Source organism: Glycine soja, chromosome 18 (assembly GCF_004193775.1).
Source record: "Glycine soja cultivar W05 chromosome 18, ASM419377v2, whole genome shotgun sequence".
Taxonomy (NCBI): Eukaryota; Viridiplantae; Streptophyta; class Magnoliopsida; order Fabales; family Fabaceae; genus Glycine; species Glycine soja.
This window is the reverse complement of record NC_041019.1, coordinates 17,436,929-17,464,666: the sequence shown is the minus strand read 5'-3', so window position 1 is coordinate 17,464,666 and position 27,738 is coordinate 17,436,929. Positions and strand designations below refer to the sequence as shown.

At 38.2% G+C, this 27,738-nt stretch overlaps 1 protein-coding gene across 1 annotated transcript in view; it reads right to left on the bottom strand.

Annotated features, from left to right (window-relative positions):
* Nucleotides 1-355: 355 nt before the first annotated feature.
* LOC114395340 (phospholipid-transporting ATPase 3-like) overlaps nt 356-27,738 on the bottom strand; it is a 56,777-nt gene continuing 29,394 nt past the window's right edge. Inside the window, exons 10-27 of the mRNA XM_028357091.1 lie at nt 9,422-9,543; nt 8,558-8,648; nt 8,387-8,464; nt 8,180-8,296; nt 7,862-8,008; nt 7,681-7,785; nt 7,075-7,217; nt 5,321-5,422; nt 5,172-5,235; nt 4,876-5,088; nt 3,403-3,568; nt 3,208-3,287; nt 2,882-3,121; nt 2,445-2,666; nt 2,201-2,368; nt 1,730-2,092; nt 1,511-1,617; nt 356-1,047 (exon numbers count right to left, since the gene is read on the bottom strand). Of these exons, the coding sequence (XP_028212892.1) occupies nt 741-1,047; nt 1,511-1,617; nt 1,730-2,092; nt 2,201-2,368; nt 2,445-2,666; nt 2,882-3,121; nt 3,208-3,287; nt 3,403-3,568; nt 4,876-5,088; nt 5,172-5,235; nt 5,321-5,422; nt 7,075-7,217; nt 7,681-7,785; nt 7,862-8,008; nt 8,180-8,296; nt 8,387-8,464; nt 8,558-8,648; nt 9,422-9,543 (2,835 nt within the window). The 3' untranslated portion in view covers nt 356-740. The remainder of the gene's footprint in view (nt 1,048-1,510; nt 1,618-1,729; nt 2,093-2,200; nt 2,369-2,444; nt 2,667-2,881; nt 3,122-3,207; nt 3,288-3,402; nt 3,569-4,875; nt 5,089-5,171; nt 5,236-5,320; nt 5,423-7,074; nt 7,218-7,680; nt 7,786-7,861; nt 8,009-8,179; nt 8,297-8,386; nt 8,465-8,557; nt 8,649-9,421; nt 9,544-27,738) is intronic.

The window sequence follows — 27,738 nt, the reverse complement described above, 5'->3', positions numbered from 1 at the left end:
AAAAAAATATTTTGAGCAACAAAAAAATTATTATCCAAAACACGTTAAAGATAAAAAAATAAAACAAATATATTTTATAAAAATTAAAACAAAAAAATGTCAAATTACAAGAACTTCTATTCAAATAATAATAATAATAATAATAATAATATTCAATATTAATTTCTCTTTACTTTTTTACCACCAAATAACTTCTATTCAAATATTTTCTCTCTATTCCACTTTTAAACCAAACCTTTATATCTAGTATTCTCACCTACTACTCTTGTTATTTTTCCCCCGCATATTCCCTTCCTTTCCTTCCTCATAACCACACACCATTAATTTAGTATAGAATGTAAAAGGATGCATTTAATAGCACAGAAAGAAAGGTTATCATAAATAACACTTTGTGCATGAATTTCAACAAAACAATCCGACATTGCAGATATCCAAAAACTAATTAGGTAAATCCAATACAAAGAAAAGTATTGAACTCCACGAATTAAGGCACAAGAAAAGTACTGAACTTCACAAAATTGACTATACTAATTGCTGAAATATCCTGGAATGTACATCTGACGAATCCTGAACTAATCCCCCTATCACCCAAAAAGAAAAAAGGAAAGAAAAAAGAAAAATATATCCTAAATGAAAATGACTAAATATTTAATATGGCACATCCTAATTTTAGAGAATTCCTAGGCTGGCTCTCAAGGTGGAAAACCGAAACTATGCAATGTACAATGATCCTACTCCAGTTATTTTTGCTGCCCAATCTTTGGCCGTGATCTCATGCTAGCTCTTCTTGCTACATCCCATGCCTTGGGTGGAGCATATACACCGAGCTGTGAGGCAAAAAAGGATTCATACCCAGGTGAATCAAAAGCAAACCCAGTGTGCTTTGATATTTCGCGTGGGAGTTGAGATATAGCATGACTCCTTGCCTCAGCTGGTGTAAGCTGGTTCCCTATCTCCAGCAGCTGTGCTCTACCAGTGCTATCTACCTCATCTCTATGCATTTCTTGAATAATCTGATAATCATAGGGGAAGAACCATCTTTGAACCCTGTAGCCAAATGAACTAAAATGAACAAAGCAGGATGAATACAAAAATATTGGTGGCAGGAATAGATGCCACCATTTCATAAGGGAATATAGTTAATGAATGTCAAGTTTTTTACATGCTCTAAAGCTATCGGTCACATACATACAAATAACATAGGATACTCACTTAAATTCACTATGTTCACCTGTCCATAAAATATGTTTCCATTGTTAAAATGCAAAATATTTCAAGTACAATGAGAGATGATGCCGCAGTGTCCATTTTATCAAATGAACATTATAAAAGATTAACATCTCTTGAAATTGAGATCCTTTTCATGTATTAACAGTTGTACTTCCAGAGCATGACGAAACATAGATATTTATCATTGTGTTTCTTGATCTTGAGTTCTGATAGCATACTGTTATCTTTATCCATATTATGCATAAACAAAAAATACAAGTTCTTCAAATCTGAACCTTACCCTTGGTAAACAAAGTCACAGAAAAGTGCAGCAATAGGAACTAGAAGTAGCATGACATAGAAGTAGAATGTACTCATCAAGACATATATGACAAAATAAATATTCTCCTGCAGAAAATGAAACAGAACTCAAGTTAACAGCATTCTTAATGGGTCATAAGGAAATTGCCAGATTTTCTTTTTCAACACAACACACCCAGAGTAGAAAGAGGGAATTCACCTGACGATCATAAGGAGTGCTAATCCCTGAATATATAAAAATAAAAATAAACCAGGCTAATATACTTCCACCAACACTAATATAGTGCCATCTAGTGATCGAATTACAAATCATAAGCAGTCGCAAGTTGACGGTTATTACAACACAAGTGAAGGCCATTGTACTGACATCCCAGAGTCCAAATACCTTGCCTGCTGAGTTTTTAGCACTTAAATTTGTAGTACTCACAAAATAGAAGAATATTAGAGACTGGTATACAGAAAAGAAAGCCCATATGGCCACAACTTTCCATTTGAAGAAAACATTTCTTATTCCTTCCATGTATAGTTCAGGATATTTCTTGGATAGAGATGAACTGACATCCTGGCAAAGGCACAAGAAACTAATCAAAACATGCCATCCATGAAGAAAAACTGTAATGTAACAAGTGGAGCACAACTGCAAAAGTAACTGTTGGAACGAATATCCTACCTTGTCAAATAATCCAACAATGATTACAGGAAGTGCTGTGAAGATAACATTATATAATGACTGAAACCAATCATCATAGAATCTCTGACCAGAAAACCCAGTTTGAAATGTAAACCAAAACTGAGTAAGAGTGAAGGTGAGGTTCTTGTAAAAGAAGTATATCACAACCTGCAATAACCAATTTGAGTGTTATTACAAATAAACAGTAACACTAGCATAAATTGCAGTTAACAAAACATTATACCTTGCATATTCGCAAATATGACCATCGGCCATGAACAAGAAGCAAATCTGCAAGGTAACGGAACTGTGCAATGGCAAAATCGCTGGCCATCACAGCTTGCATTCCCTCCATCCCACTTATGCCAACGCCAACATGAGCAGCTTGAATCATGCTAACATCATTGGCTCCATCACCAATACTAAGTGTAATTTTTTGTGCACCTTTCTTGACCATACTCGTGACCTGTAAGCAGATATAGTGAACAAATAATGGAAAATTTTCATAAGCTAAACAACGCCAAATTCTACTAGGCAGTTACTTTAAGCAACTCCTACTCACTAAGCCAAAAATTAAATCAAAAATAGCTTCTTGGACAACATAAACACTCTACATATAAGCAAGATTAGTAACTGAGCAATAAGTCAACAAATAAGTTATTGACACAATACAAACTTTACCTGTGCTTTCTGTAAAGGAGAAACTCGGCAGCAAACTACAGCGTGACAATTCAAACTTAGATTCAGCAGCATCACTCTCAAACTTGGATCCAATGCATACATTAGACATTTTCCATCAATTACAAGTGCTAATTTTGGTCCAGATAGGGACTGAAAAGAGCTCTGTGCTTCCTCGAGGCATTTCTTCAGTTCTCTTTTCACTTCTTCTTTAATAAACCGTGCAATTTCCACTTGGTCACCCTAAATAAATTACAAAACAATGCAACTATTGCAGTCAGAAAAACTAAGAACTATGAGCAAAACATGATAGCGAAAAGTGACAGTACCCTGTCTTCAACTTCTCTAATTGCATCAGTTTCTGAACTAATAACAAATTGCTTCATCTCATTGTTTATCAAGTTGCATGCTGCAGCAAGGTGGAAAAAAGATATAAAATGAGATAACTGCTGCTACACTTTTGGGCAGATTAACATAAGCATAAAAAGAAGAAAAAAAATGGGTCTAATTCAAAACAGTCTCACCATAGGCTATGTTTATCGCTGTTTCAATCTTGTCCCCTGTAAGAACCCAAATTTTAATACCAGCTCTTTGCAGAGTCTCTATGCAAGCTGGTACTCCCTCTTGAAGCTTGTCTTCAATGGCTGTGCTACCAATTAAAATGAGATCATTTTCAATAAGTTCTGCCACCTGTATCATTTCTAGACACGTCAGTAAGAGAATAATTCACATTAGTAACTTAACACAATGAAATCCAAGCATTCTGCACTCAAGTTAATCTTTTACAACTAGGGATTTAGTAAATTGATTATTGTTATAATTGATTGTGACATAAGTCTTATTCTTTGGAGGTTCGTAAAAAAATGGTTTTAAGATAATCTATTTCATTTGAATTGTCTAAAAAAAAAATGTTTTTAGTAAAAGCAAAAATACAAAAGAGAGTGTGAAGTTATTTGTCGTAGTTGATTTTGTATTTAAACTAATTAACTGTTGGGAATCAAATGGAAAAACAAAAGTTAACTCAAAAATAATCTGTTAGCTTTAATAATCATAATTTCCAAAATTTTGTTTGTCATAAAAGACCCTTTTTCTTTGTTAAGATTATAATCTCGGATTCCAATTTAAATTATCAAAAACTTTGAATAGTAACACTGACAGTTATTTTCTATCAATCAGATTATAATCTTGAAAATAAAACACATCCAAACATGCAAGCAGTTTCAAAAAGGAAATCATTACCATAAAAAATATGGTTGCAAACTGTGTAGCTAAGAATATTAAGAATAGCATAATTTTTTTTTTCTAATCATCATATTAGGATTTCACTCTCTGGTTGCAGCATTTAATTTAAGAAACAATGAAATGAAGCAAACTATTATCAATTATTACTTCAAGAAATTAGAGAAATTTAAGAGAAGGTAAGATGGAATTTTTTGTTTCTCTGTTTTGGTGATGTATTCTTAAATTTTCATACTGTCATGGTTTAATGTTTTGTAGTTTTTTAATAGGGTCCAAGTGGAAAGTGCAAAGTTTATTGATTGTTAAAACTAGCTCAATAAGTAAGTGCCTTGTGGGCACAGGGCCATTTTCACTTTATCAGAACCAAAATTAGCTCAGGTAACTGGTGGCAACTGTCTAATGTATGCATTCTGTCCAAGTTTGAGAGTAATGCTACAGAATTTAAGAATCTGCTGAATAGCATAGTTCCTTTCTTTTGTTCTGTGGCTAGTGAGGTTTGGTTTAGGGTTAAGGGTTTAAATTAATAAGACAGTGCATCAGTTTCTTTTTAATCTTAACTCTTTAGAATCCAATGATGTTGGACTGATGCAATGAAAAGCAAGCAAGCTACCTAACTTGACAAAATTTTACAGAGAAATCATCAAAACAATATTTTAGTGAAATTTAACTACTTATTGAGGTAATCCATTCAAAAAATATAAATTGTTTGATGCTAAATATGCATATAGAAGCTTCTGTGCAAGTAGGATAAACTTAACCTCATCCAATTTCTTTTCACGATCATTTAGAGAAGACTTGGCCTGGATAAACTTCTCATTCCAGCTTTCATAAACATCAGGATGCAATTCTTTGTAGGCTAGGCATAAGGTGCGTAATCCAGCAGATCCAAATTGTTCCAAATGCTCCCTGGTGACTTTCTTGATATTATTATTACCATCAGCTAGTCTCTCATAGACTACATTATCAGCACCCTGCGAAAAGCAAGCTCCATGTAAGATGTCATCATAGCCAAATCCAAGCAAATTTTTGAGAGGAAGCCTCAAGAAATTATTACCTTACAGTATAGTACAAGCCTTCCATCAGGATAACGACAAACAACAGACTGACGCTTCCTTGTACTATTAATGGAACAAAGATTACAATGTTCAGAAGAAAATATAAAAACCATAAAATTTAAAGTGTACCAGTAGGGGGGACGGTTACCTATTAAACTCGAGCACATTTAAAATCTCATAAGACACATCTTGAACTTTGCCCATTTTCTCAACATGAGATTCACGAACATATATCATTGTAGGTGTGCGTCTGACAAAGAATCATAATGATTTGCATCAACTCAAACTGAAATAACTTTAAATCTAACAGTTATATAGACAAACCAGTGGCAGAAGCAACAATAGAAAGGCATATTTGGCATTGTAAAAGGATTCATGCACTCATGTTGCCACTTTGCATATTAAATAACAGTTCAACTCAGATTTCAGAGTATAAGATAGACGAATAACTAAACCGGAAGAATAATATAACACTGTAAAATTTGGGTCCTACAATGCAGTATTGGTCAAGCTAACTACATTTTCAAGACATCCAATCCAAAAATTCAACTGAACACCTAATGTACACAAGAATATCTCTTTTATATTCTAAACAACGTATTAGTATTTAGTACTTAGTAGCACACATGCCCACTAACTAGATGTTCTCCTCATATCTAGAGTACCATTCATTTCTGGCGTCTAGATATAAGGATTGTATATCCCTTTTGTATTAGTACCTCTGGTACTGTTTCATTTATATATATATAATACATTTATTTTGCTGATCAAAAAACAAAACACATGCCCACTAACAACTCTGGATTATATATTATCATATATGCCTACAAACAATTAATAATAGCAGATGAACAATAAACAAAGTTCAACCATGGAGTTTTCCTTTAACATACAACTCGATATGTTCTCTATTGATCTCTCTGTGTAACTAACTGAATACAGTTCATTTAGCTGTCAAACTGCCAGTTATGAGTTAGTTTTCTCTATAAATAGCTTGTTCTGGAGTATTATAGTTGAGTTTTTACATTTTAAGCTCAATACACATTTATGATTCACTTTTCATTTCTCTCATACCCTAATATGTTCCAAGCATATGAATTTTTAAAATGATAAATACAAAATTAAGAAAGTGAGGAGTTATAATAAATCAGTTAAAGAAGTTCAGGGAACTTCAACTTAACCCAAAAAAAAAATCTTGCATTCCATGTAATTCTCATTATAACTTTTTACGATCATTTTGTCCCTACTAAAAAGGATGCAGATTCTGTGTCCCAACTGTGACTCTTCATGCTCATTACTCACTCAGTAACAAGTCTTTTCTTTTATAGCCACTTAAGCAAAAGACTATAATATATCAAGATTTTCATAGAGAGTTGGCATCAACCAATCAACCTTTCATGTACTGTTCCCATCAAGCTATGTTTGCTGCTCCTATAGAAGCATGCAATCCTTATTTTGTTGGAAACATGTATCAACGAGTAATTAGTGATGTCACAATTTTCATCCAACAGCAAACCATCCAGCATGAGTCTAAAGGCTCACTTGCATCTTTAATTTAACTTCTTTATTCTCTGATTTCCAACTTTTCAGTCAACAACAGAGTATAATGGGACTTCATGTTATAATTTTGAAATTGAAATTTGGATGAAAGACAAGTGGCAGGATTACTGAAAATCTATTATGTTGAGACAGAAAAGGTGAACACAAGATCTCCATCCTATTAACATGGGGATACCACCAATGAGGTTGTAGCTGGTTGTGAAGTGAATGTTGGAGGCTCAATACTTAACCATACCCACCCACCCACCCACCCCCCCCCCCCCCCCCCCCCCCCGCCCCCCAATTTTTACCTAGATGTTATGAAGATAAATAGAACATAATCAAGAAGTTTGAACATTGAACCTGTAGAAAAAGAAACCAAAGTGTTTTGCAGCAATAACCAAAGCAGCCTCATCTGGTGATGCAGCTTGATATCTGATCTTTTCAGGGGACTCATCACCCTCAGGCAGTACAGTATGGCATATAGCAAGGCATCTGAAGAATTCCTACATAGCAAAAAACAAAAAGGAATATTACATTGCTTTACATAACGTACTAATTACTAAACCATGGCACAGTTCATATCATGAGCATATTAAACAATATGAATATACATATACTTCTCTTCCAAAATGAAGAATCTAGACTTCGCCAACAGTGCTTGAATATTAGGTTTATAAATATAAGATCTGATGATTACCTAGGAATCGTGGATATGACACAGGACATGCATACATCAATACGACACAAACATTTCAAGAAACAATCTTTATATTATAATAAGACAAGCTAAGATTTAAGCCAACTATTTGCCATTATAAAAGAAATATATTAAGAAAAGTAAATGGATACATAGAACCTTTATAGTCAGCAAGGGTCATACTTATGAAGCAAGAAACCCAGAATTGAGTTGAGAAAATGAACAGACACAGCCACTAATACAAAGTAAAGCAGCAAATTCATTTTTACCTTGCAGACATCAGGATTTGGTTCATTCCTCCAAGCTCCTCTCATAATCCTAGCATCATCAAAATTAAAACCCCTCTCGTGCACTGCATTGGGAGATCTATTTTCCTGTAGAGAAAATACAATATAAGCACAATCCCTTGTTATAGATGAACTGCTTTTACACAATGCATATATATTTTACCTCAATCTTCATTCCATTACGCTCTGCTAATCCTCTCTCAATTTCAGTCACACCATTTCCATAGACCTCTCCTCCAATTGAACACTTAAAGAACTCCATCAAATTTCTTGTCAGAGTCCCAGTTTTGTCAGAGAAAATGTATTCCACCTACTCAAATCAGAATGTAGAATTGAAGTTAAAATTGTTTCTTTTATTTAAAAAAAAAAAATCATTCCCATTTCGAGCATAGTTTGTACTCTCTCTTTCACTTTCTTCCTTTCTCATTGTCATCGGTAATAATTGTTTTTCTTTCAAGCAATAAATGAGGCAGCAACTTACCTGCCCAAGTTCTTCATTCAGATTTGAAGTTCTGGCCAATGCAGGTGTATTGGTTTCATTATGGTACATGCACAAGTCCTTGTTGATAAATTGAGTTGACTGAATAAATTTTATCATCTGGTACAATAACCAAAATAAATTACATTTTCTCTTTATAATCATGACATTGGCATTTATAGGGTATAAATAAATGAGTGAGACACAAACCTCTATGGACACATAAAGTGAAATGGGAATGATAGTCGAGTATAGTGTGATTAGGGTAAACATAGTTAGGAGAAAAACCTGACAACAAAACATAGAATTAACAATAATAATTTAAGAGAGAAAGCAAGAAAGGAGATGGCTATTCATCCTGATGGAGTAAGCACACAGTACCAAAAATCTGTTTTTGGGGTTGAACTGTGCTGAGCCCTCCTCTGATGAATCAAGATGTAAGTAAAAATATTTTTTGTTTACGAAGATAGCACTGCAGTTTACACAAATACAATAATGTCATTTAGAAATAAACTATACTATTACACAATAAGGGATTACCTGTCTCAGTTTAAGTTGTCCAAAATATCATCATCATTTAATTCAAAATATATAAAAAATGGATACAGTCCTCCATTTCCCACTTTGTAATAACTGCTTTTATAAGATTTTATAGTTAGAAAAGGTTAATCATTATTCTTTTATAACACTATCTAAAGATTGAGGAACTACATGTAGTGTCTTAGATTCTTAGAATTTAAGTTTAGGCCTAACTCAACCCCAAAAGCTAGTTCAAGGGGTAAGGGTTGTCCCTCACTTATATACTCTAACTTGGCTTTATTTTTAGCCGATGTGGGATTTGGATTTTTCCCAATACAACCCCACACGCCCAGCATTTCTTGGGCTTGGTGCGTGGATAACAATGGTGGGTGACCCTTTGGATTAATCTTGGATATGCTCTGATATCATCTTAGATTCTTAGAATGTGAGTATAGGCCTAACTCAACCCCAAAAGCTAGCTCAAGGGGTGAGGGTTGCCCCTCACTTATATACTCTTGCTTGGTTTTATCTTTAGCCAATGTGGGACTTGGGTTTTTCCCAATATAGTGTCAATCAAAACACATTAACAGTAATAAATACACTAAATCTAACGCAGGGTTTAAACAAATCAATCGCAGCCTTATACTAATGTACTTGAACATTAAAGCCCAGTAAACATTAGCAACAGATTAGAAGGGTCCAGGCAAACTCAATTGTCTAACTCGCCTGCCTACGGCTCCAATGAAACACATCACAAAGAGAGTTGCAAATAGAGTTAGTATGAGCTTGTCAAGTTTCCTCTCCAATGTACTTCTTTTGGAAGGAACATTCATTGTATTCATCATCACCTGCAATGTTATTACAAATATCTGTAAAACAGTATCCACGAACAATCACAGTAGGAAAATACAAAGCAACAATAGAGTAAACAACATATCCTGGAAAGGCAAATATATAATAAGACCAAGTTAAACGAATCTGAGAGAGAGAGAATTGAGGTTTAGGGAAAACTCTGTTAAGAGTTTCTGTTATTGAATTGTAAAACCCAATGATTCAATACAGTTTACAAGTACATATAGTTAGACTAACTGTCTAACTATCCTAACTAACAACAGCTGTCATGACAGCTGTTGTGTAGTTAAGAAACTAACTAATAACTAACCTAAAGGGTTAGATAACTAAGGAAAGCAGTAAGGGCAAAATAAAACTACCCCCCCCCCCCAAAGCTCATGAAGGGTTGGCCAAAGGCTTGTCAACAACTCTGAGCTTGGACCTGTACACAATGAAAGTGGGGAGTGAAAGGGCTTTGGTGAGAATATCAGCTCTTTGATCCACTGCTAGAGCAAGTACAACCCGAACCTGCTTTCCAATAACCTTCTCTCTAACAAAAAACAGATCCAGCTCAATACGTTTGGTTCTGGAATGCATGACTGGATTGTGGGCAAGTACCATAGTGCTTTGATTGTCACAGAAAATGACAGGAGGAGCATGAGGCACTTTGAGCTCAGCAAGCAAGGACTTGATCCAAGGCACTTCAGCTGTAGCCAAGGCAAGACTCCTATATTCAGCCTCTGTGCTGGATCTAGACACAACAGACTGTTTCTTGGACCACCAATACACCAAATTAGGGCCAAAGAAAATAGCAGCCCCAGATGTAGACCTTCTGTCATCTGGATCCAATGCCCAGTCAGCATCACAATAGGCATGGACAGAATAGTGGGATTTGGAGAAACTAGGTTGTAGAAACAAACCAAAGTTGATGGTGCCTTTGAGATACCTCAAAATTCTCTTTACAGCTTGCCAATGCTGATCTGTTGGAGCACTCATAAAATGGCAGACTTTGTTGACAGAAAAAGCTTATTTCTGGCCTAGTAGTTGTTTCATACTGCAGTGCACCAAGTACTGACCTGTAGAGTGTAGGGTCAGCAAAATCTTCAGAACCTGTCTTAGATAACTTAGAGCCACCAACCATGGGCGAAGAGATAGGATTAGCTTCATCCATTTTAGTCTTAGTTAACAACTCCTTAATGTATTTGGATTGTGTAAGTAAAGGAGAGGCATTGGACTGACTCTTGACCTCTACGCCCAAAATATAATCAAGGTCACCCAAATCCTTGAGAGAGAACTCCAAATTCAGCGTTGAGACCAAGGATTTGATGAAAATGGGATTGCTGCCAGTGACAATAATGTCATCTACATACAACAACATATAAACCACAGTAGATGAATAATTGTGGACAAAGAGTGAGGGATCACATTTGCTAGGTTGAAAATTGTAAGAGAAAAGAGTGCTCTTGAGCTTTTCAAACCATGCCCTTGGGGCTTGCTTTAGACCATAGATAGCCTTGTTGAGCTTGCAAACTAGGTCCTTGTTAGGGTGCTCAAAACCAGGAGGTTGAGTCATATAGACTTCCTCCTCAAGAATGCCATTTAAAAAGGCATTGTTGACATCTAATTTCTGTAGCTTCCAATGATTTGTCACAGCAAAAGTGAGGAGAATCCAAACTGTTACAGGTTTAATAACTAGGGAAAAAGTTTCATTGTAGTCATACCCCAACCTTTGATGGAAACCTTTGGCCACAAGTCTGGCCTTATACTTATTGACAGACCCATCAGGGTTTTCCTTAACCCCAAAAACCCATTTACAGCCAATGGGAGTTCTAGAAGAGAGCAGATCAGGGTCCAAGTGCCATTCTTGATGAGGGCATCATATTCAGCTTGCATAGCTGCATGCCAAGTGGGGTTGGAGAGGGATGACTTGGCTGACTTTGGTTCACCATGTGTGAGAAGCAAATTGGGTTTAAGTCTAGGCTTGAAATTCGAGCCTTAGCTCTAGTAGTTATAGGATGGTTGTTATCTTCTCTGACTAATGCAATAGGTGAGGGTACTTCAGAACTAGAAGAATTAACTGAAGAGGTGGTAGATGATTCAATGAAAGGGGAATTAGGTGATATAGGTGAAGCTGGTTCAGAAACAGAATTGGGTGGCTCAACAGGGATAAAAACAGGTGCAGAAGCTGCTGACTGACTAGTGAAATCAGAAACAGCAGCCTCTGTAGGAAAAGATTGAGGTGAGGCTTGTGGTGAGCAAATAGGATTAGTGGCTGGGTGAGAAGAAACAGAAGGAGCAACAGTGGTATGCTCAGAAATTGTGGGTGGGTTGGCATTTAGAACAGCTAAAGGATTGGTGAGTGTAGGCGGGATGGAAGGGGAAGTAGTGTCACTAGGGAATAAATGAGTATAGTACTCTTTGAAAATAACATCCTTGGAAATGTAGATTTTACCATCAGCTGCAAGACACCTATAACCTTTGTGGGACATTGAGTATCCCAAGAAGCCACATTCTTGAGACCTTGGTTGAAACTTGTGAGTGTTGTGGGGCCTTAACAATGGAAAGTATTGAAGAGACTAGAGGTTGTGAAATGCTTGAGTGCTTAACCCACTCAGCTGATCTATATTTATATAGACTTAGGGAGTAAATACAATGTGAAATTTACAAGAATATTAATGAAGTTATAGTACCTATGTACATACATGTGAATCCCTAGATACATGAATATGTGACTAACTAGGTACATTAATAACTATTCTTTGTTGGAACAACTACCCATACAATGTGTGTAATTCTAACACTCCTTAGAGATTTTGAATTCTTGGAACAAATATTTTGAATTCTTGGTCCCCTTAGAGATTTTGTAAAGATGTCTGCTAGTTGATCATTAGAACTAACGAATTCAGTAATAACTTCCTTAGAAAGGACTTTCTCCCGGACAAAATGACAATCAATCTTAATATGTTTAGTTCTCTCATGTAATACTGGATTAGAAGTTATATGTAGGGCTGCCTGATTATCACAACATAACTTCATTTGTTGAGTATTTCCAAACTTCAATTCTTGAAGAAGTTGTTTAATCCAAATGAGCTCACATGTGGCTACAGCTATAGCTCTATATTCAGCCTCTGCACTAGACCTTGCAACAATATTTCGCTTCTTACTCTTCCATGAGACAAGATTTCCTCCAATAGACACACAATATCTTGAAGTGGAACGCCTATCAATGGGTGATCCTGCCCAATGTGCATCGCAAAATCCAACTATTTGAGTGTTTCCTTTGTCTTCATAGAGTAGTCCTTGTCTTGGGGTAGTCCTTTTAATGTATCTCAAAATTCGAATTACTGCATCCCAATGATCATTATGAGGAGACTGTATGAATTGACTCACCACTCCAACTGCAAAGGAAATATTTAGCCTTGTAATAGTGAGGTAGATAAGCTTTCCAACCAATCTCTGATAGCTTTCAAGATCAGAATAAGGCTCCCCCTGATTGGGTAGCAATTTTTTATTTGGATCCATGGGACTATCAGTTGGTCTACAATCTGACATACCAGTTTCTTTAAGTATGTCTAACGCATATTTCCTTTGTGAGATGAAAATCCCATCTTTTGACTGAGCAACTTCAATTCCAAGAAAATATTTAAGTTTTCCCAAATCCTTAGTCTGAAAATGACTAAATAAATATTCCTTCAATGGAGCAATTTTACCTTTGTCATTTCCTGTGATGACTATATCATCTACATAGACCACCAAGTAAACACATGTACTTGATGAAGTATAACAATAAAAAACTGAATGGTCTGCTTCACTTCGTTTCATTCCAAAAGCCTGAACAATTGAGCTGAATTTTCCAAACCAAGCTCGTGGGGATTGTTTGAGTCCATAAAGAGACCTCCGAAGATTGCAAACCAAGCTAGACTCCCCCTGAGCAACAAATCCCGGTGGTTGCTCCATATAAATCTCCTCTTCTAATTCCCCATGTAGGAATGTATTTTTAATATTGAACTGATACAATGGCCAATGACGAATGGCAGCTATGGCAAGAAAGAGTCGAACAGAAGTAATTTTAGCCACAGGGGAGAAAGTATCTCCATAATCTAGGCCATAAATCTGCGTATAACATTTGACTACCAATCGAGCTTTGAGGTGATCAATCTGTCCATTGGCCCCAACTTTTATAGCATATACCCATCGACAACCAACAGGTTTCTTTCCTGGGGGAAGAAGAACCAGCTCCCACGTACCATTATGCTCCAAAGCCTGCATTTCATCAATCACGGCTTGTCGCCATCCTGGATGATCAAGTGCTTCACAAAGATTTTTAGGAAGAGAAACAGAAGATAAAGAGGAAACAAAAGAATGGTACGAAGAAGAGAGACGATGATAACTTAAGAAGTTATAAATAGGATAAGGATTACATGTAGACCGAGTACCTTTCCTAAGAGCAATGGGCAAGTCAAGATTCTCTTCAGGTAGGTCCATGGTCGGGTTGTCTGCTGGAGTAGGAAATGATTTAGCTGGTCTTTCATTACCTTCAAGTTCTGTGTCAGGAATTCGAGGACGACGTCAATATACGATGGGTGATCTTTGAGTCTGCTCAAGTGGAGGATTGTTAGGAATATCTATGGTAGAATCTACAGTTGACTCTGATTCCTGCAAAGAAGGTGATGGACCAAGATGGGGAATAGGAAAAACTTCTTGAAGAGTATTGGACTCAATCATGGAGGGAGCAAAGTATGGTTTTTCTTTAAAATAAGTTACATTTGCAGAGATATAATAACGATTGTGAACAAGAAAATAACATCGGTAACCTTTCTGTAATCTGGAATATCCAAGGAAAACACATTTGATGGCTCGAGCAGCAAGCTTATCAAGACCTGGAGACAAGTTATGAACAAAAGAGGTGCATCCAAAAATACGTGGATCAACACGAAACAACGGTTCTTTAGGAATCAAAATGGAATGTGTTATTTTATTTTAAAAGAGGAAAAAGGCATTCGATTTATCAAAAAACAGGCTGTCAAAACTGCATCACCTCAATGTCGGACAAGTACATTGGCATGAAGTAATAATGTCCGAGCAGTCTCAACAAGATGCCTATTCTTCCTTTCGACAATGTCATTCTGTTGAGGAGTATGAGGACAAGAGGACTGATGGAGAATGCCCTACACTGACAAAAAAGAAGAAATAGCAGAAGAAAAGTATTCTTTCGCATTATCATTCCTAGGGATCTTAATTGTCTTACCAAACTGAGTTTTAATTTCATTAACAAAAGAAGTGAGAATGGACCAAATTTCAGATTGTTCTTTCATTAAGAAAATCCAAGTACATCGAGAAAATTCATCAATGAAAGTAACGAAATATCTATAACCCATAGACGAAATACGACTAGGATCCCATATATCAGAGTGAAACCGAAAAAGGGGAATCAACACGACTTTCAACATGCCTAAAAGAAGAATGGACATGCTTTCCTAGTTGACATGACTCACAAAATAGGTCCTTTTTTTTTTTCAAGACTTAAAACCATTATTTTTAAATTAGATAAATGTGGGTGTCCCAAACGTTCATGAAAGAGCTTTGGAGATGTGGCAGCACTGCAAACCCAAGAAAGATTAGGCTTGAGGTAGTAAAGACTATGAGATTCATGTCCTACACCAATCGTCCGACCCGTACCACGTTCTTGTATGACAAAGGAGTTAGCATCAAATGTCACTGAACAATTACGAGAACGAGTAAGCTGACTAAGAGATATTATATTGAAAGGACAACCAGGTATGAGCAAAACAAAGTTTAAAGACAAAGAAGAAATGGGTGATACATGGCCAATTCCTGTTGCTGCAACTCTAGAACCATCGGCTAAAGTAATGAAATGAGGAATTTTAGGAGGAGAGAGGGATGAAAATAAAGAACTATTACCAGCAATGTGATCAGAAGCACTTGAATCAATTATCCATGGACTTTGATTATTATGAGATTGGGAAATGCAGGCAGTGGAGTTATGAACACTTATAGTAGAAGATGTTCGAGATTCCTTGACAACTTTTAGCTGGAGATACTCTTGATAGTCAGCCTTCGAAAACTTTATCTCAGATGTTTCAGACTTTGAAATATTCACCGATTTTTTGGGGAATCCGTGAATAGAATAACAAGTGTCTTGTGTGTGGCCCACTCTCTTACAGTAAGACCATTGAGGGCGACCTCCTCTTTCAGCTCGTCCTCCTCGATTTCCACGACCACCTCGTCCCCCTCGATTAGATACCATGGCAGAAGTTTCAATCCTGTCAACTGAATTTTCTCCTATTTTTGGTGAGGGGACTCGAAGGAGTCGGGTAATTAAATTCTCTAGAGAAGGAACTTCTTGGCCAGTTAAGACTTGGTCACGAATATGATCAAAATCTGGATGCATCCCACGTAGTACCAACACCATATATAGATTATCAAGTTTCATCTTTATGTCTTCAAGTTTATCTGCTTCCAATGATAATTTTAACTCCTCCACTGCAGATTGGGCTTTTGAAACATAGGCAACCATGTCATGATCAATTTGTTTAAGAGTGGCCAATTTCTGAGTAGCATCATACAATTGTTGAATGTCATTAACAAAAATACTTTGTGCCTTTTTCCAGAAAGAATAACAAGTTTTGAAGGCTCTGATATTTGTCAATATAGTTGGCTCAACAGACTGCCACAAGAGAGCACAAAACTGATAATCAAGTTTCTTCCACTGCTCGTGTTTGTCTTCTGAAATCGTTTCTAAGGATTGCTCTAGATGTTCATGATAACCTTGGCCAAGAAACCAAAGTTCAACAGAGGCTGACCATGCCAAATAATTTTTTCCATTCAATTTTTCTGAAGTGATTGTTGGTGTTCCAAAGATAGAGAAGGTAGAACCATCAGTTTTCTTAGAGTCTAAAGCCATTTCAGCACTTGTCAAAGAGTTGTCTAATCGAAGAACTGATCACCTAGGAAAGAAGAAGAGAGGCCGGCGATTTTTGGTGAGGGTGACCAAGGCAGCCTTGGATAGTGGGCAGGTCGGTGGAAGGGACTTTTGGATATTGAGGTTGCTGTTTGGACAAAGGGACAAAGACGGGACTTTAGGTTCTGCTGACCAAATGCAGAAACCTTTAAAGAACAAACAAGGTGGCTCTAGATACCATATTGAAGAGATTAGAGGTTGTGAAATGCTTGAGTGCTTAACCCACTCAGCTGATCTATATTTATATAGACTTAGGGAGTAAATACAATGTGAAATTTCCAAGAATATTAATGAAGTTCTAGTACCTATGTACATGCATGTGAATTCCTAGATACATGTGACTAACTAGGTACATTAATAACTATTCTTTGTTGGAACAACTACCCATACAATGTGTGTAATTCCAACAGGAAGCCAGAGCACCCAAAGACTTTTAGGAACTTATAATCTGCCAGCTTCTTAAACAACCTCTAATAAGAAATCTGCCCTTGTATAGTAGTACAAGGCAACCTATTAATCAAGTAAACACTGGAAACAACTGCATAGTCCCAAAATGTTAGTGGCAAAGATGCTTGAGACAGCATAGTAAGTGTCATTTCAATAATATGCCTATAACATCCAAATTTTCGTAAACTAGATTAAAAAGAATTTTTATTTACAAATAAATAGAATTTTAAAAATAATGATGACATTTTATAAATAAATAAATAAGGAGATATAATTATTAATTAAAATAATGATTTCAGAGAAAATAAAAAAGATATTTTATTTATTTGTTTGATAGAGAATAAAATAAAGTTTGTTTTTATAAAATAATAAATAAATAAATAGAGTAAATAATAGGTCGAAAATGCCCCTAGCTATAAATAGCAACATGATAGGTCAGCTTTCAGACTGACTCCTCAGCCTCCTCTGCCTCACAATTTCGTTTTTTCTCTTTTCTCTCAAAACCCTCTCTTTTTCCCGCAGGTCACCTAACCTGTCTCAGAAAAATGACGATCTCGGACTCATTCACCGTTGGATCGTCGTGAAATTTGAGCATCACGTTCGCAACCCAATTTCGAACATTCTCACCGTTGGGAATTTCGATATTATGTCTGAGCTAAGAGAAATACCCTTCGCATTGTAGCCTTTTATTTTCTCGCAAAAACCCTAAACTGTCTCAGTAAAACTACAATCCCGGTTTCGATAACCGTTGGATTTTCATGAAATTTGGATATGTTATTCGAAATTCAATTGCGCACACTTCCACCGTTGGGATTTTCGAGATAATATTCGTGGAGGGAGAAAAAGAAATCGCATGAAGACAGTACAAGTGGAGGTTTTAATCTCTTCTTCGTCTCTCTGACGTTTGGGAATTCTATCGGAGCAGTCGGAGGAATAACTGAAGGAATCTTGAAGGAATAATTGAAGAAATATCAGGGAACCGCTAGAGATGTTATTATCGCTAGATGAAGACACGTGAGTCCGCTCAGAGGTAAGGGATGAGTTTATCGCAATTGGGGGTTAGAATGAACATGTGTAGGGATCCTTAGAGGACTAAATTTGGGTTTATTTTGGGATGTTTATTGAATTATAATTTTTCTTTATGATTATGAATATAATATTATTGTGTTCTATGTACCAATTGATGTCCTGATAAGAATTGATTGATAAACTTGAGTGCTCTTGATGTTTTTGTGTTAACCCATGATTTTGATTAATTGATTTTGATACAATTGTGAGGAACTATTTCAGAGGTTTTACATTCCATGTTGTGATAAAATATTTTGTATAAATTGTTATGTTGAGGTTATGAAATGATGATTCAAACTGTGAGTATGTGATAAATTGAACATGTGACGGATGATGAAATACATGTGTATTGAGATGAGATGTGTGTATTGAGTTGTGAACTATGAATTGTGCAATTACACAATTGTAAGACCCTTTAAGGGCGACGAGTATTATGATGGGATCCACTGTGGGAACCCGACGAGTTAAAATGATTTTGAAAACAATTGAGTAGATGTGTGTATTGCATAGTTCATAGGTAAAGTGTATATGATTCATGAGGTGTAATAACATGTTAAATTGAGATTATACCATTGTGATTGGGATTAAGTGTATGTGATAAATTGAGTATGTATATGATTGAGATATATAAGTGCATTGAGTTGTGAACTATGAATTGTACAATCACACGATCATAAGTCCCTTCAAGGGCGACGAGTTAATGCTAAATCCCTTTTAGGGCGACGAGTTGATGTTAAGTCCCTTTTAGGGCGACGAGTTAATGCTAAGTCCCTTTTTGGGCGACGAGTTAATGTTAAGTCCCTTTAAGGGCGACGAGTTAATGATAAGACCCTTAAAGGGCGACGAGTTAAAATTATTTTGAGAACAATTAAGGAGTCGTGTGTTTTGTACAGTTCATAGATAGAGTCTGTATGCTAAAATGTTTTCTAGGTTGGACCTGAATCAGGAGGGAGAGGCCCTGATGGACTCTTCGGAGTGTAGGCCTTGGGGGTCACACGGTTTGAGTGCTCCTTTAAGCCTATGTTGATCCCATATGGTAGGAGAATTCTCGCAAAACACTGTGACCCTGACTGGTCTCCCTATGATATTACCTAGTGAGAGTAACTTGACTTACTATTGTGTGGTTTGTCTTGTCATGTACTCCTAGGCGCCCGACGAGGTTTTTCACTGACATGGTACCACATTGCATATAGGCTTGAGTCTTAGCATAAATTGTCTCATGCGCTTGCTAATTGTTTATTATGAAATTGAGGTGTTATTATGTCTTGATCAGAACGTGTGATTCTTGTGTAATGTGATTGATGATTGAAAAGTGTGATTGACAGATGAAAAGTGAATTTTGAATGACAAAGTGATGAAATAATGTGAGATATGCTAAGTAAATTGTATTTGGCTACTATATGTTGTTTTGTTTCTCTCTAGTAGTTAGGAATGTGATAACTCACTCCCGGTTTGTTGTTTGTGTTTGGATCCTGTGATGATCTTGAACCTTGTGTTCGGGGGAGCAGATGGCTAGGTGAAGTGCTTAAAGGAACCTTGTGCTGAAGGACGTCGGGACATAATGCTCTGATAGGATGTGACGGTGGGGCATAAGTTTTATATTAATTGCATAATGTTAGTTTATTTTATTTTATCTCACTGATTTAACAAAATATTTTTGTAAATTTTGACGGCCTTGTTTCGAGCCGAATATATTTTTAATAAGTTTTAATTGATAATAGTGAAGTGAATGTGTACCTTTTACCCGTGTGAATTTGGTTACCGATATTTTTTATATTTTTTATGTATTTATATGTCGGGGTAGAGGGTGTCGCATTTAGTGGTATCAGAGCAGGTCGAACCTTTCGGCCAGTGTGTTATGTGCTTATCATATTCTGGTGTGCACTCTGTGTGGTTACTTATTACTAGTTTTGTTGAATATGCTTGAATTATTATTTTTATTTTCTCCTACATGATTAAATGAGACTTAATAATAATGCTTATATGTGTCTTGCATCCTTAATGTTTGCTATACCATAAATCCACTGTTGAGTCGTGAGTTATGAGACTGGCCATCTCTATAATTTATGAGACTGACTAGGTGTACTGAAGTGTACAGCAGATAACATAGGCAGTGAAAAACCAAGCCCAAATAAAAAACAATACAATACAGTAACAACTGACAAGATATGTCAAACCCCACTAAGAGACTTCCTCCCTCAAATTAGTTGACCAATGGTTAAAATGAGTATCAAAACCCTTCTCCATACACCTTAGCCATGACCAAGTATGGAATAAGGCTTCATCCACGACTTTTTAGGGGATGAAGAGCTGGTTATTAAAGACCACGTTGTTTCTGTGATTCCAACTAGTCAAGGACAGTGCTATCCATAAGGCCTCTCATCTCTTGTATGTGCTTCTTTTCGAATTCCAGTGTGAGAATTGCAGGAAATGATTCATTGGTTCTATGGGGAGAGGACCCACTCTATTGACCCAACTCATAGCCTCCCACCAGAGATTCCTTGTTTTGGTGCAGTTGAACAGAACGTGACTGGCAGTTTCCTCTTCAGATTCACATAGAGGGCAGCTATATGAAGGCATCTCCACCTGTCTCCTTCTCAAATTAGCCCTAGTGGGTATCCTATTTTCGAGTAATCTCCATGAGAACGCAGTTGCTCTTGGAGGGATTTTCAAAGACCAAATGATCTTCGATGCACTGTCCTCAAGAACCTCCCTATCAGCTTCCTGCAGAAATGTATAAGCTGACTTTGTAGAGTAAATACCATTAGGGTCAGCTTTCCAAATTAGAGAATCCCTGTTGGACTGATTAATGTGGACATTCTCAAGCTCAACCAAGAAAGCTGCTACCAAGTCAATCTCATGGTCAAAAAAATGCCTCCTCCATTTTAGCTTCCATTCCCAACTCTCTTTGACAAATTCCCCCATTAGGTTGATTGTAGAAGGCTGCTGACTACTCATTTGATACAGAGTAGGATATTTTTGTTGGAGTTAGATTATCATTCAGCCACTTGTCCTTCCAAAAGCTGATTTTATCACCAGAGCCCACCTTCCACTTCAAATGATTACTAATGGTGTTGATGTTCTATTGCTGGAAGACAACCTTGAGATCTTTCCACCAAGGAGAGGATACACTGTTGTTTCTACCAGAAATCAAATCCTTCCATCCACCATATTTAGACAATAGAATTCTAGCCCAGGGTTGATTCTGATTATTTGCTAGCTCCCACCCCCATTTGCCAAGCAAAGCCTCATTGAATTTAGTCAAATCTTTAATCCCTAACTCCCCTTTACTCTTAGGGAGGCAAACTATGTCCCACCTCACCCAAGGGATCTTGTTGGCCTCTTGATGACTTCCCCATAAAAAGTTTCTTTGAATAGAGACAATCTTTTGCACCACATGTTTAGGAATCTTGAAGAAGGACAACAAATAGATGGGTAAAGCTGTTAAGACTGAATTAATGAGGGTTATTCTACCCCCATTGATAGATTTCTTTGCTTCCATTTTGCAAGCTTGGCCTCAAACTTCCTAATAATAGGCTGCCACACAATCCTGCTTTTAGACCTCACCCCTACTGGAATTCCAAGATAAGAGAAGGGAAATTCCAGTTGACTGCAGTTGAGAGAAAGAGCTGCATCCCTACACCAGCCTTCAGATTTACCCAGGCACCCGAATTGGCTTTTATTGTAATTTATCTTAAGACCAGAAACCAACTCAAAGCATTTCAGAATACATTTTAAAACTCTAACATTATCATTAGTGGCAGCCCCAAAGAACAAGGTATCATCTGCATATTGTAGTATATTAACTTCCTCTTTTTGCCTTCCCACTTGATAGCTGCTGAGGAGATTTTTTGCTACAGCTGACCTCATCAACCCGGTAAGGCCTTCCACTACTATATTGAAGAGCAAAGGTGCAAGGGGATCACCTTGCCTTAAACCTCTCTTAGGGACAAATTCCTTAGAAGGACTTCCATTAATTAAAATGGATCCTGTTGCTGTAGACATACAACCATTTATCCATTTCCTCCATCTTTCGCAAAAGCCCATCCTCATCAACATGTAATCTAGAAAGCCCCAAGAAACTGAATCATATGCCTTTTCAAAATCCACTTTAAAGACCATGCAAGGTTTTTTCCTTGATTTAGCCTCACCTATAGCCTCATTAGCAATCATAACACCATGGAGAATGTGCCTCCCCTTCATAAACGCTGTTTGCCTTTCATCAATAAGATGAGGCAGCACGAGGGCCAACCTTTTAGTCAGAATTTTGGCCACAATTTTATAGACACAACCTATGAGAGATATAGGTCTATAATCATTAAGAGATTGAGGGTCTTTGAACTTGGGGATGAGAGCTAAAAACGATGCATTGCTGCCTTTTGGGAAGGAGCCATTAATGTAAAACTCGTCCATGAACCTTATAAAGTCAGGTTTCAAAGTCTCCCAGAAAAGCTTAATGAAGTTGAAATTTAAGCCATCTGGACCAGGGCTTTTGTCCCCACCACAGTCCCACACAGCTGATTTAATCTCCAATTTTGAAAATCTAGCTACAAGACTTTCCTTTTCTCTTTGAGGAAGAGAAGGGAACTTTACACCATCCAGGGTTGGCCTACTAGTATTCTCCTCAGAAAATTTGTGTTTGAAATAGTGAAGAGCTGCATTTTTAACACTGCTAGGATCAGGCACCCACACACCATCTATGAAGAGCCCTTGAATAGCATTTTGTCTCCTTCTATGATTGATCAATCTATGGAAATATTTGGAGTTGTTGTCCCCTTCTTTTAGCCACTTCACTCTAGCCTTTTGTCTCAGCATATATTCAAATGCATAGGCTGCATTCCAAAGTTGGTCCTGAAGTGATTTCTTAAGGTTGACTTCATCTTGAGATAGAGTTCTGTTGGTGAGACCAGCCTCCAAAGCATTCAGCTCCCTTTTTAAATTGATGACTTTTCTAGCACTGATATCGCCATTAGATAGACTCCACTGCCTTATGCACTCTTTAATGAACTTTATTTTCTGTTTTAGAACAAAAACCCCCATCCCGGAGGGTGATAATTGCCCCATTCAAGTTTCACCAAGTTTTGGAACCCTTTATCCTTTAACCACCAATCCATAATTTTGAAAGGTTTAGGCCCCCAATCAATGGTTCTAGACTTCAACAGGATAGGGCAATGGTCAGAGAAGTCCCTTTCCAACACAAATTGGGTAGAATCCGGCCATTGGGACAGCCACTCATCAGATAGTAAGAACCTGTCCAGTTTGCTCATAGCACTACCATTAGGTCTACACCAAGTGAATTTTCTCCCAACAGACCTAACCTCCTCTAAGGCCATATCTGAAATCCAGGAGTTAAATTCAGATATGCTTGATGATGTACCCACTGTCTGAGATGAACTCGGCCTCTCTTCTCGATGCCTTATGGAGTTGAAATCACCCAACACACACCAAAGGCCTTCTTGATAGGATGATTTCAACTGCAATAGCTCAGCCCACTGCTCTCTCTTCCCTTGAAGTTCACAGGGAGCATATATATTAATAATGAAAACCCTCTTATTCTCTTTAATCCACATGCCTTCCAGCATTATGAAACCTCTCCCTAGCACCCTCCTATCTACCAAGAAAGATCCATTATTCCAAATGCATAATAGTCCTCCAGCAGCATTAGAGGAAGGAACACACTCCCAAGAAACACTGCTGTCACCCCACAGGTACTGACATAACTTTACATCAACAGATTCCTTTTTGGTTTCTTGAATGCAAAGAATGTCCATGTTGTTTGCCAAGGTCAACTTTCTGATGCCTGACCATTTGACACCACTACCCAGCCCTCTAGAATTGTAGGACAAAATATTCATGAGGCATTAAATTCATTTCCCAACACAGCTGCTAATGTTGAAGGATTTTCACTGTTGTCCATGTCAGTCATCATCTTTACAACATTGCTTTTGTTCTCTGCGAAAGAGACTCCCAATTCTTTGGCTAAGTCCCTATAAGCATCATCCTCATCCTCCATGTCTTTTTTATTGAAGCTACTTGAAAGGGAAGGGCTTTGTTGGAGCTGGCCCTATTTTGGAGACACCAAGGCTTCGTCCGAACCACATGAAACAGCACTGTCCTTGTGGTTAATGGGGTTGTCTACAAAATCCAGTGTCTTTGGGTTGATCTCTTTCCCCCTATCCTGAGCCCATTTCTTTGAACACCCCTTTTTCCTCGAGTAAACCTGCAAGGCACTTACAAGTTTTTTCTGCTGGGCATTTTGCTGGTTCGTTGGGGTTGTGGGTCTGTAAGGGCCCATATTAAGGTTGGGCCCAATTAAGTTCACGTTAGTATCACGTGACTTATTTAAAAAATCCCCCAGAGGTCCGTTGCTATGGTTTTGAAAGCTCTCCCCCATATGTCCTTGGTCCAAGACAGCTACCTCCCCTTTTTGGCTCTCCCCTGTGCTAGCCGATAACCCTTATAGGTTATCTTTCCTTTTTTTCGTAACTTGACCTACTGCCCCTGCAGGTTGACTTTCCATTTCCTCGTACCCTGCTCCTGGTAATATCGGGTTACATTCCTCAAGGTTAGTCTCCTTTTCATTTTCAGCTCCTGGGTGGCTAAGTGCTCTGCTAGGTCCGCGTGCCCTTCTGCTACGGGCAATACCCAATGGAGTACTAGTACCGCTTTGACCGTTGGTTTTTGCCAAGCTTTGCTGGAACGTGGTATCACCGTGCATTATGAAGGTGGTAGATGGCAGCGAAGTATCGGTCTGCCACGACTGAAAGGTGTCGGAGTCTTCAAAGTCAGAATAGATTTCCTCCGATGACCCCCAAACACTCCGACGGTGTCGCGCGCATACTAACCCCGCGTTCCAGTTCTCCTCTACGATTGAAATTTTGTGGACGTCTCCGTCTATATGGGTTGTGACCATGTGCTCTACTGTCGGTCTCCACGGTGTTTTGACCAGTACCCGTGCTCTATCAAGCCGCTGCATGTCTTCGAAATCATCGTCGACTTCAACAAAATCGCCCACTGCAGCCACGATTTTGCGCAAATGATCAATACTCCACGCAACTAAGGGGATACCCCAACATTGCACCCAAATCAGCCTATTGCCTGGTTTAGTCTTCGAGTTCCATTTCTCCAAGCCGTAGAACGCAGATGTGTCGTGATTGATTTCTTCCTTAATCAGCTCTTGGGCCTTTGTGTCTAAAAGCCCGATAAGGAGAACCATGTCGTCTCCGAGATATTTGGGCGATACTTCTGAACCAAGGATCCATGAGAGTTCATCTTCTACTCGATCAAACACATGTTGTCTCTTCAGTCTTCCTACCCATGTATCTGTGTATCTTTTCTTCACCTCCTCCGGAATCTCGAGAAGGATCGAGGAGTGTGTTCTCCCATGCGCCGCCCTCAGGGAGGAGGTGCGTCTTCTTCGTTCCTTGTTCTCTGCGTGTGAAGTCACAACCTCCACGTATGACCTCTTCGTGTTTGGATCTGCAGCCACGCTGCGCCTCTGATTACCACCCTCCTTCTGCCCCCCTTGTTTGGCTGTGTTTAGTTCTTTTATCTCCTTTCCTCTCCCATACTTTGGGATGTTCACGTGCAATTTGAGACCCCCTACAATAATGTTATCTAACTTTTTTTCCATGTAACTCGCGTTTGAGACTCCTTTGTATCTCACGAACCCATACCTCCTTCCTTCTTTGTTTCTCTGTTTAGGGATGAAGATTTCCCTCACGTCCCCCATCTGCTTGAAATGGTACCACAGCTCCTTGTCCGACGCATCCTCTAGGAATCTAGTGAAGTAAAACATCGTGATATCAGCTCTGTCACACCAGTTTGCTTGATGGTGGTTACGTTGTTGTCCAGTCTGTCGTTGCCGTTGTCCGTCGTAGTGTTGTCCGGGACCCGCCGTCGAGTGCTGCCAACCTCGTTGCCTCTCTCTCTTTCGGCTCCTCACGATTGTCCACTCTCTATCTCTGACTGTGTCTCTCTCACACACTCTCTCTCTCTCTCTCTCTCTCTCTCTCTCTCTCTCATCTTGACTTTCCTCCTAACCCTACTCAGCACTATATCATCTTGGGTGTGTGCTATGGTGGGACTGCCTAGCACAGACACCCCCAAGCATCCCTTAGTTACAGCAGCTGGCGGAGGCAACGCAAATCAAGGAACTAGCAAGTTCTTCCGCAGAAGTCAGGAAACTAGTAGACCACAATTTGAGTACATTTTTGAAAATTTCAGAACTAGGATGACCTAGTCTAGAGTGCCAAATAGAACAGGAATCATCACTACTAGAAGCTATATTTACAAAGGAAGAATTTAGCATTCTATTTACAGAAACAAAACTCAAATTGGTGGGATTCACAGGGGTATGAACAGAAACAGTGGCTGGAGCAAGCTTCCTTGGAGGATGTAGAAGGTTGGGAAAGTGATACAGACCATCTTGCCCCACCTTTCCTTGAAGGAGTACCTCTTTAGAAATCTGTGATTTGACAACACAATAAGAGGGATGAAATTCAAAAAACACCTGAGGAAATGAAACAGAAGAATTAAAAGGTGAGGAAAAGGAAGCAAGAGCTGAGGAATTGATGTAGAAACCTTGACCATTTCCAATGGTGATTTGATCAGGGCCCTCAAAAGGACTCACTTGCTAAATATTTTGTGAGACATTAGTAACAGGGTGAGAAGCCCCTGAATCGGGGTACCAGCTATTAGAAGTAGAGACAACACTGGCCACATTGGCCTGAGAGACAGAATTGGAATGGTAGTGTTTGGCTGGGTTTGATTTGGTGGAGGATAGTAGAACGGTGGCATAAAAGGAAAGTATGGATAGTAAGAGTAAGGTTGGTTTGATGGAGGATAGGGATAATTGGGATAGGATAAAGATGTTTGGTTTGTAGGCTTAGAAGTGTTGCTTGGAGTGGGATTTTGTGTGTGCTGGTTTGAATTGGTGTGTTGATTCTGAGAATTAGACTTAGGCTGAGAGGGGACATAGTTATCATCATGACAATGATAACAATATGATGCTTCATGCCCATATTTGAGGCAGATTAGGCACTGAACATCAGCAAAGCGGCCATGGTCATGCCACCTAGAGAGAAATTCTGGCCACCACCTCGTCCTTGATTACTGTTATACCCACTATCATAACCAGAACCAGAAGAAGCTTGCGTAAGGTGCACCCTATGCTTCAAAATCTTGCGTCTCAGAAATTGAGGTAGCTTCAGCCATATTCATAGTACCTAGGTTCTTTTTGCAAGACTTTTCAAGGCAAGACTCTTGTGCAAGCAACATCGAAGTGACTTCATCAAGAGTCAGAGGCTCAGTTTTAGAGCCAAGAATAGTCACAATCGTCTCATACTCCTCGTGCAAGCCATCAAGTATGATGTCGATATGCTCATTCATTGATACAGAATCCCCAATCAAAAGCAAAGAATCGAGCAGTGTCTGAATATGCAGCAAATATGCCGTAATTGAACAATTATCGAGGGAAATGGAACGAAGTTCACCTTGAATTTGCTTCTTCTTGGCGCAAGCAATGGAGAGAAAGTGCTCATGGAGCTTATCCCAAAGTTGCCACGATGTCAAGCAATAAATCAAACGAGGGAGAATGGACTCAGAGACGGTGGATTGAAGCCAGGAGAGGATTAGTTGATCCTGTTGCTCCTAAAACTGATACTCAGGAGTAACAATATTATGATCCCGATCATGAATAGAAGCAAATTTCTGA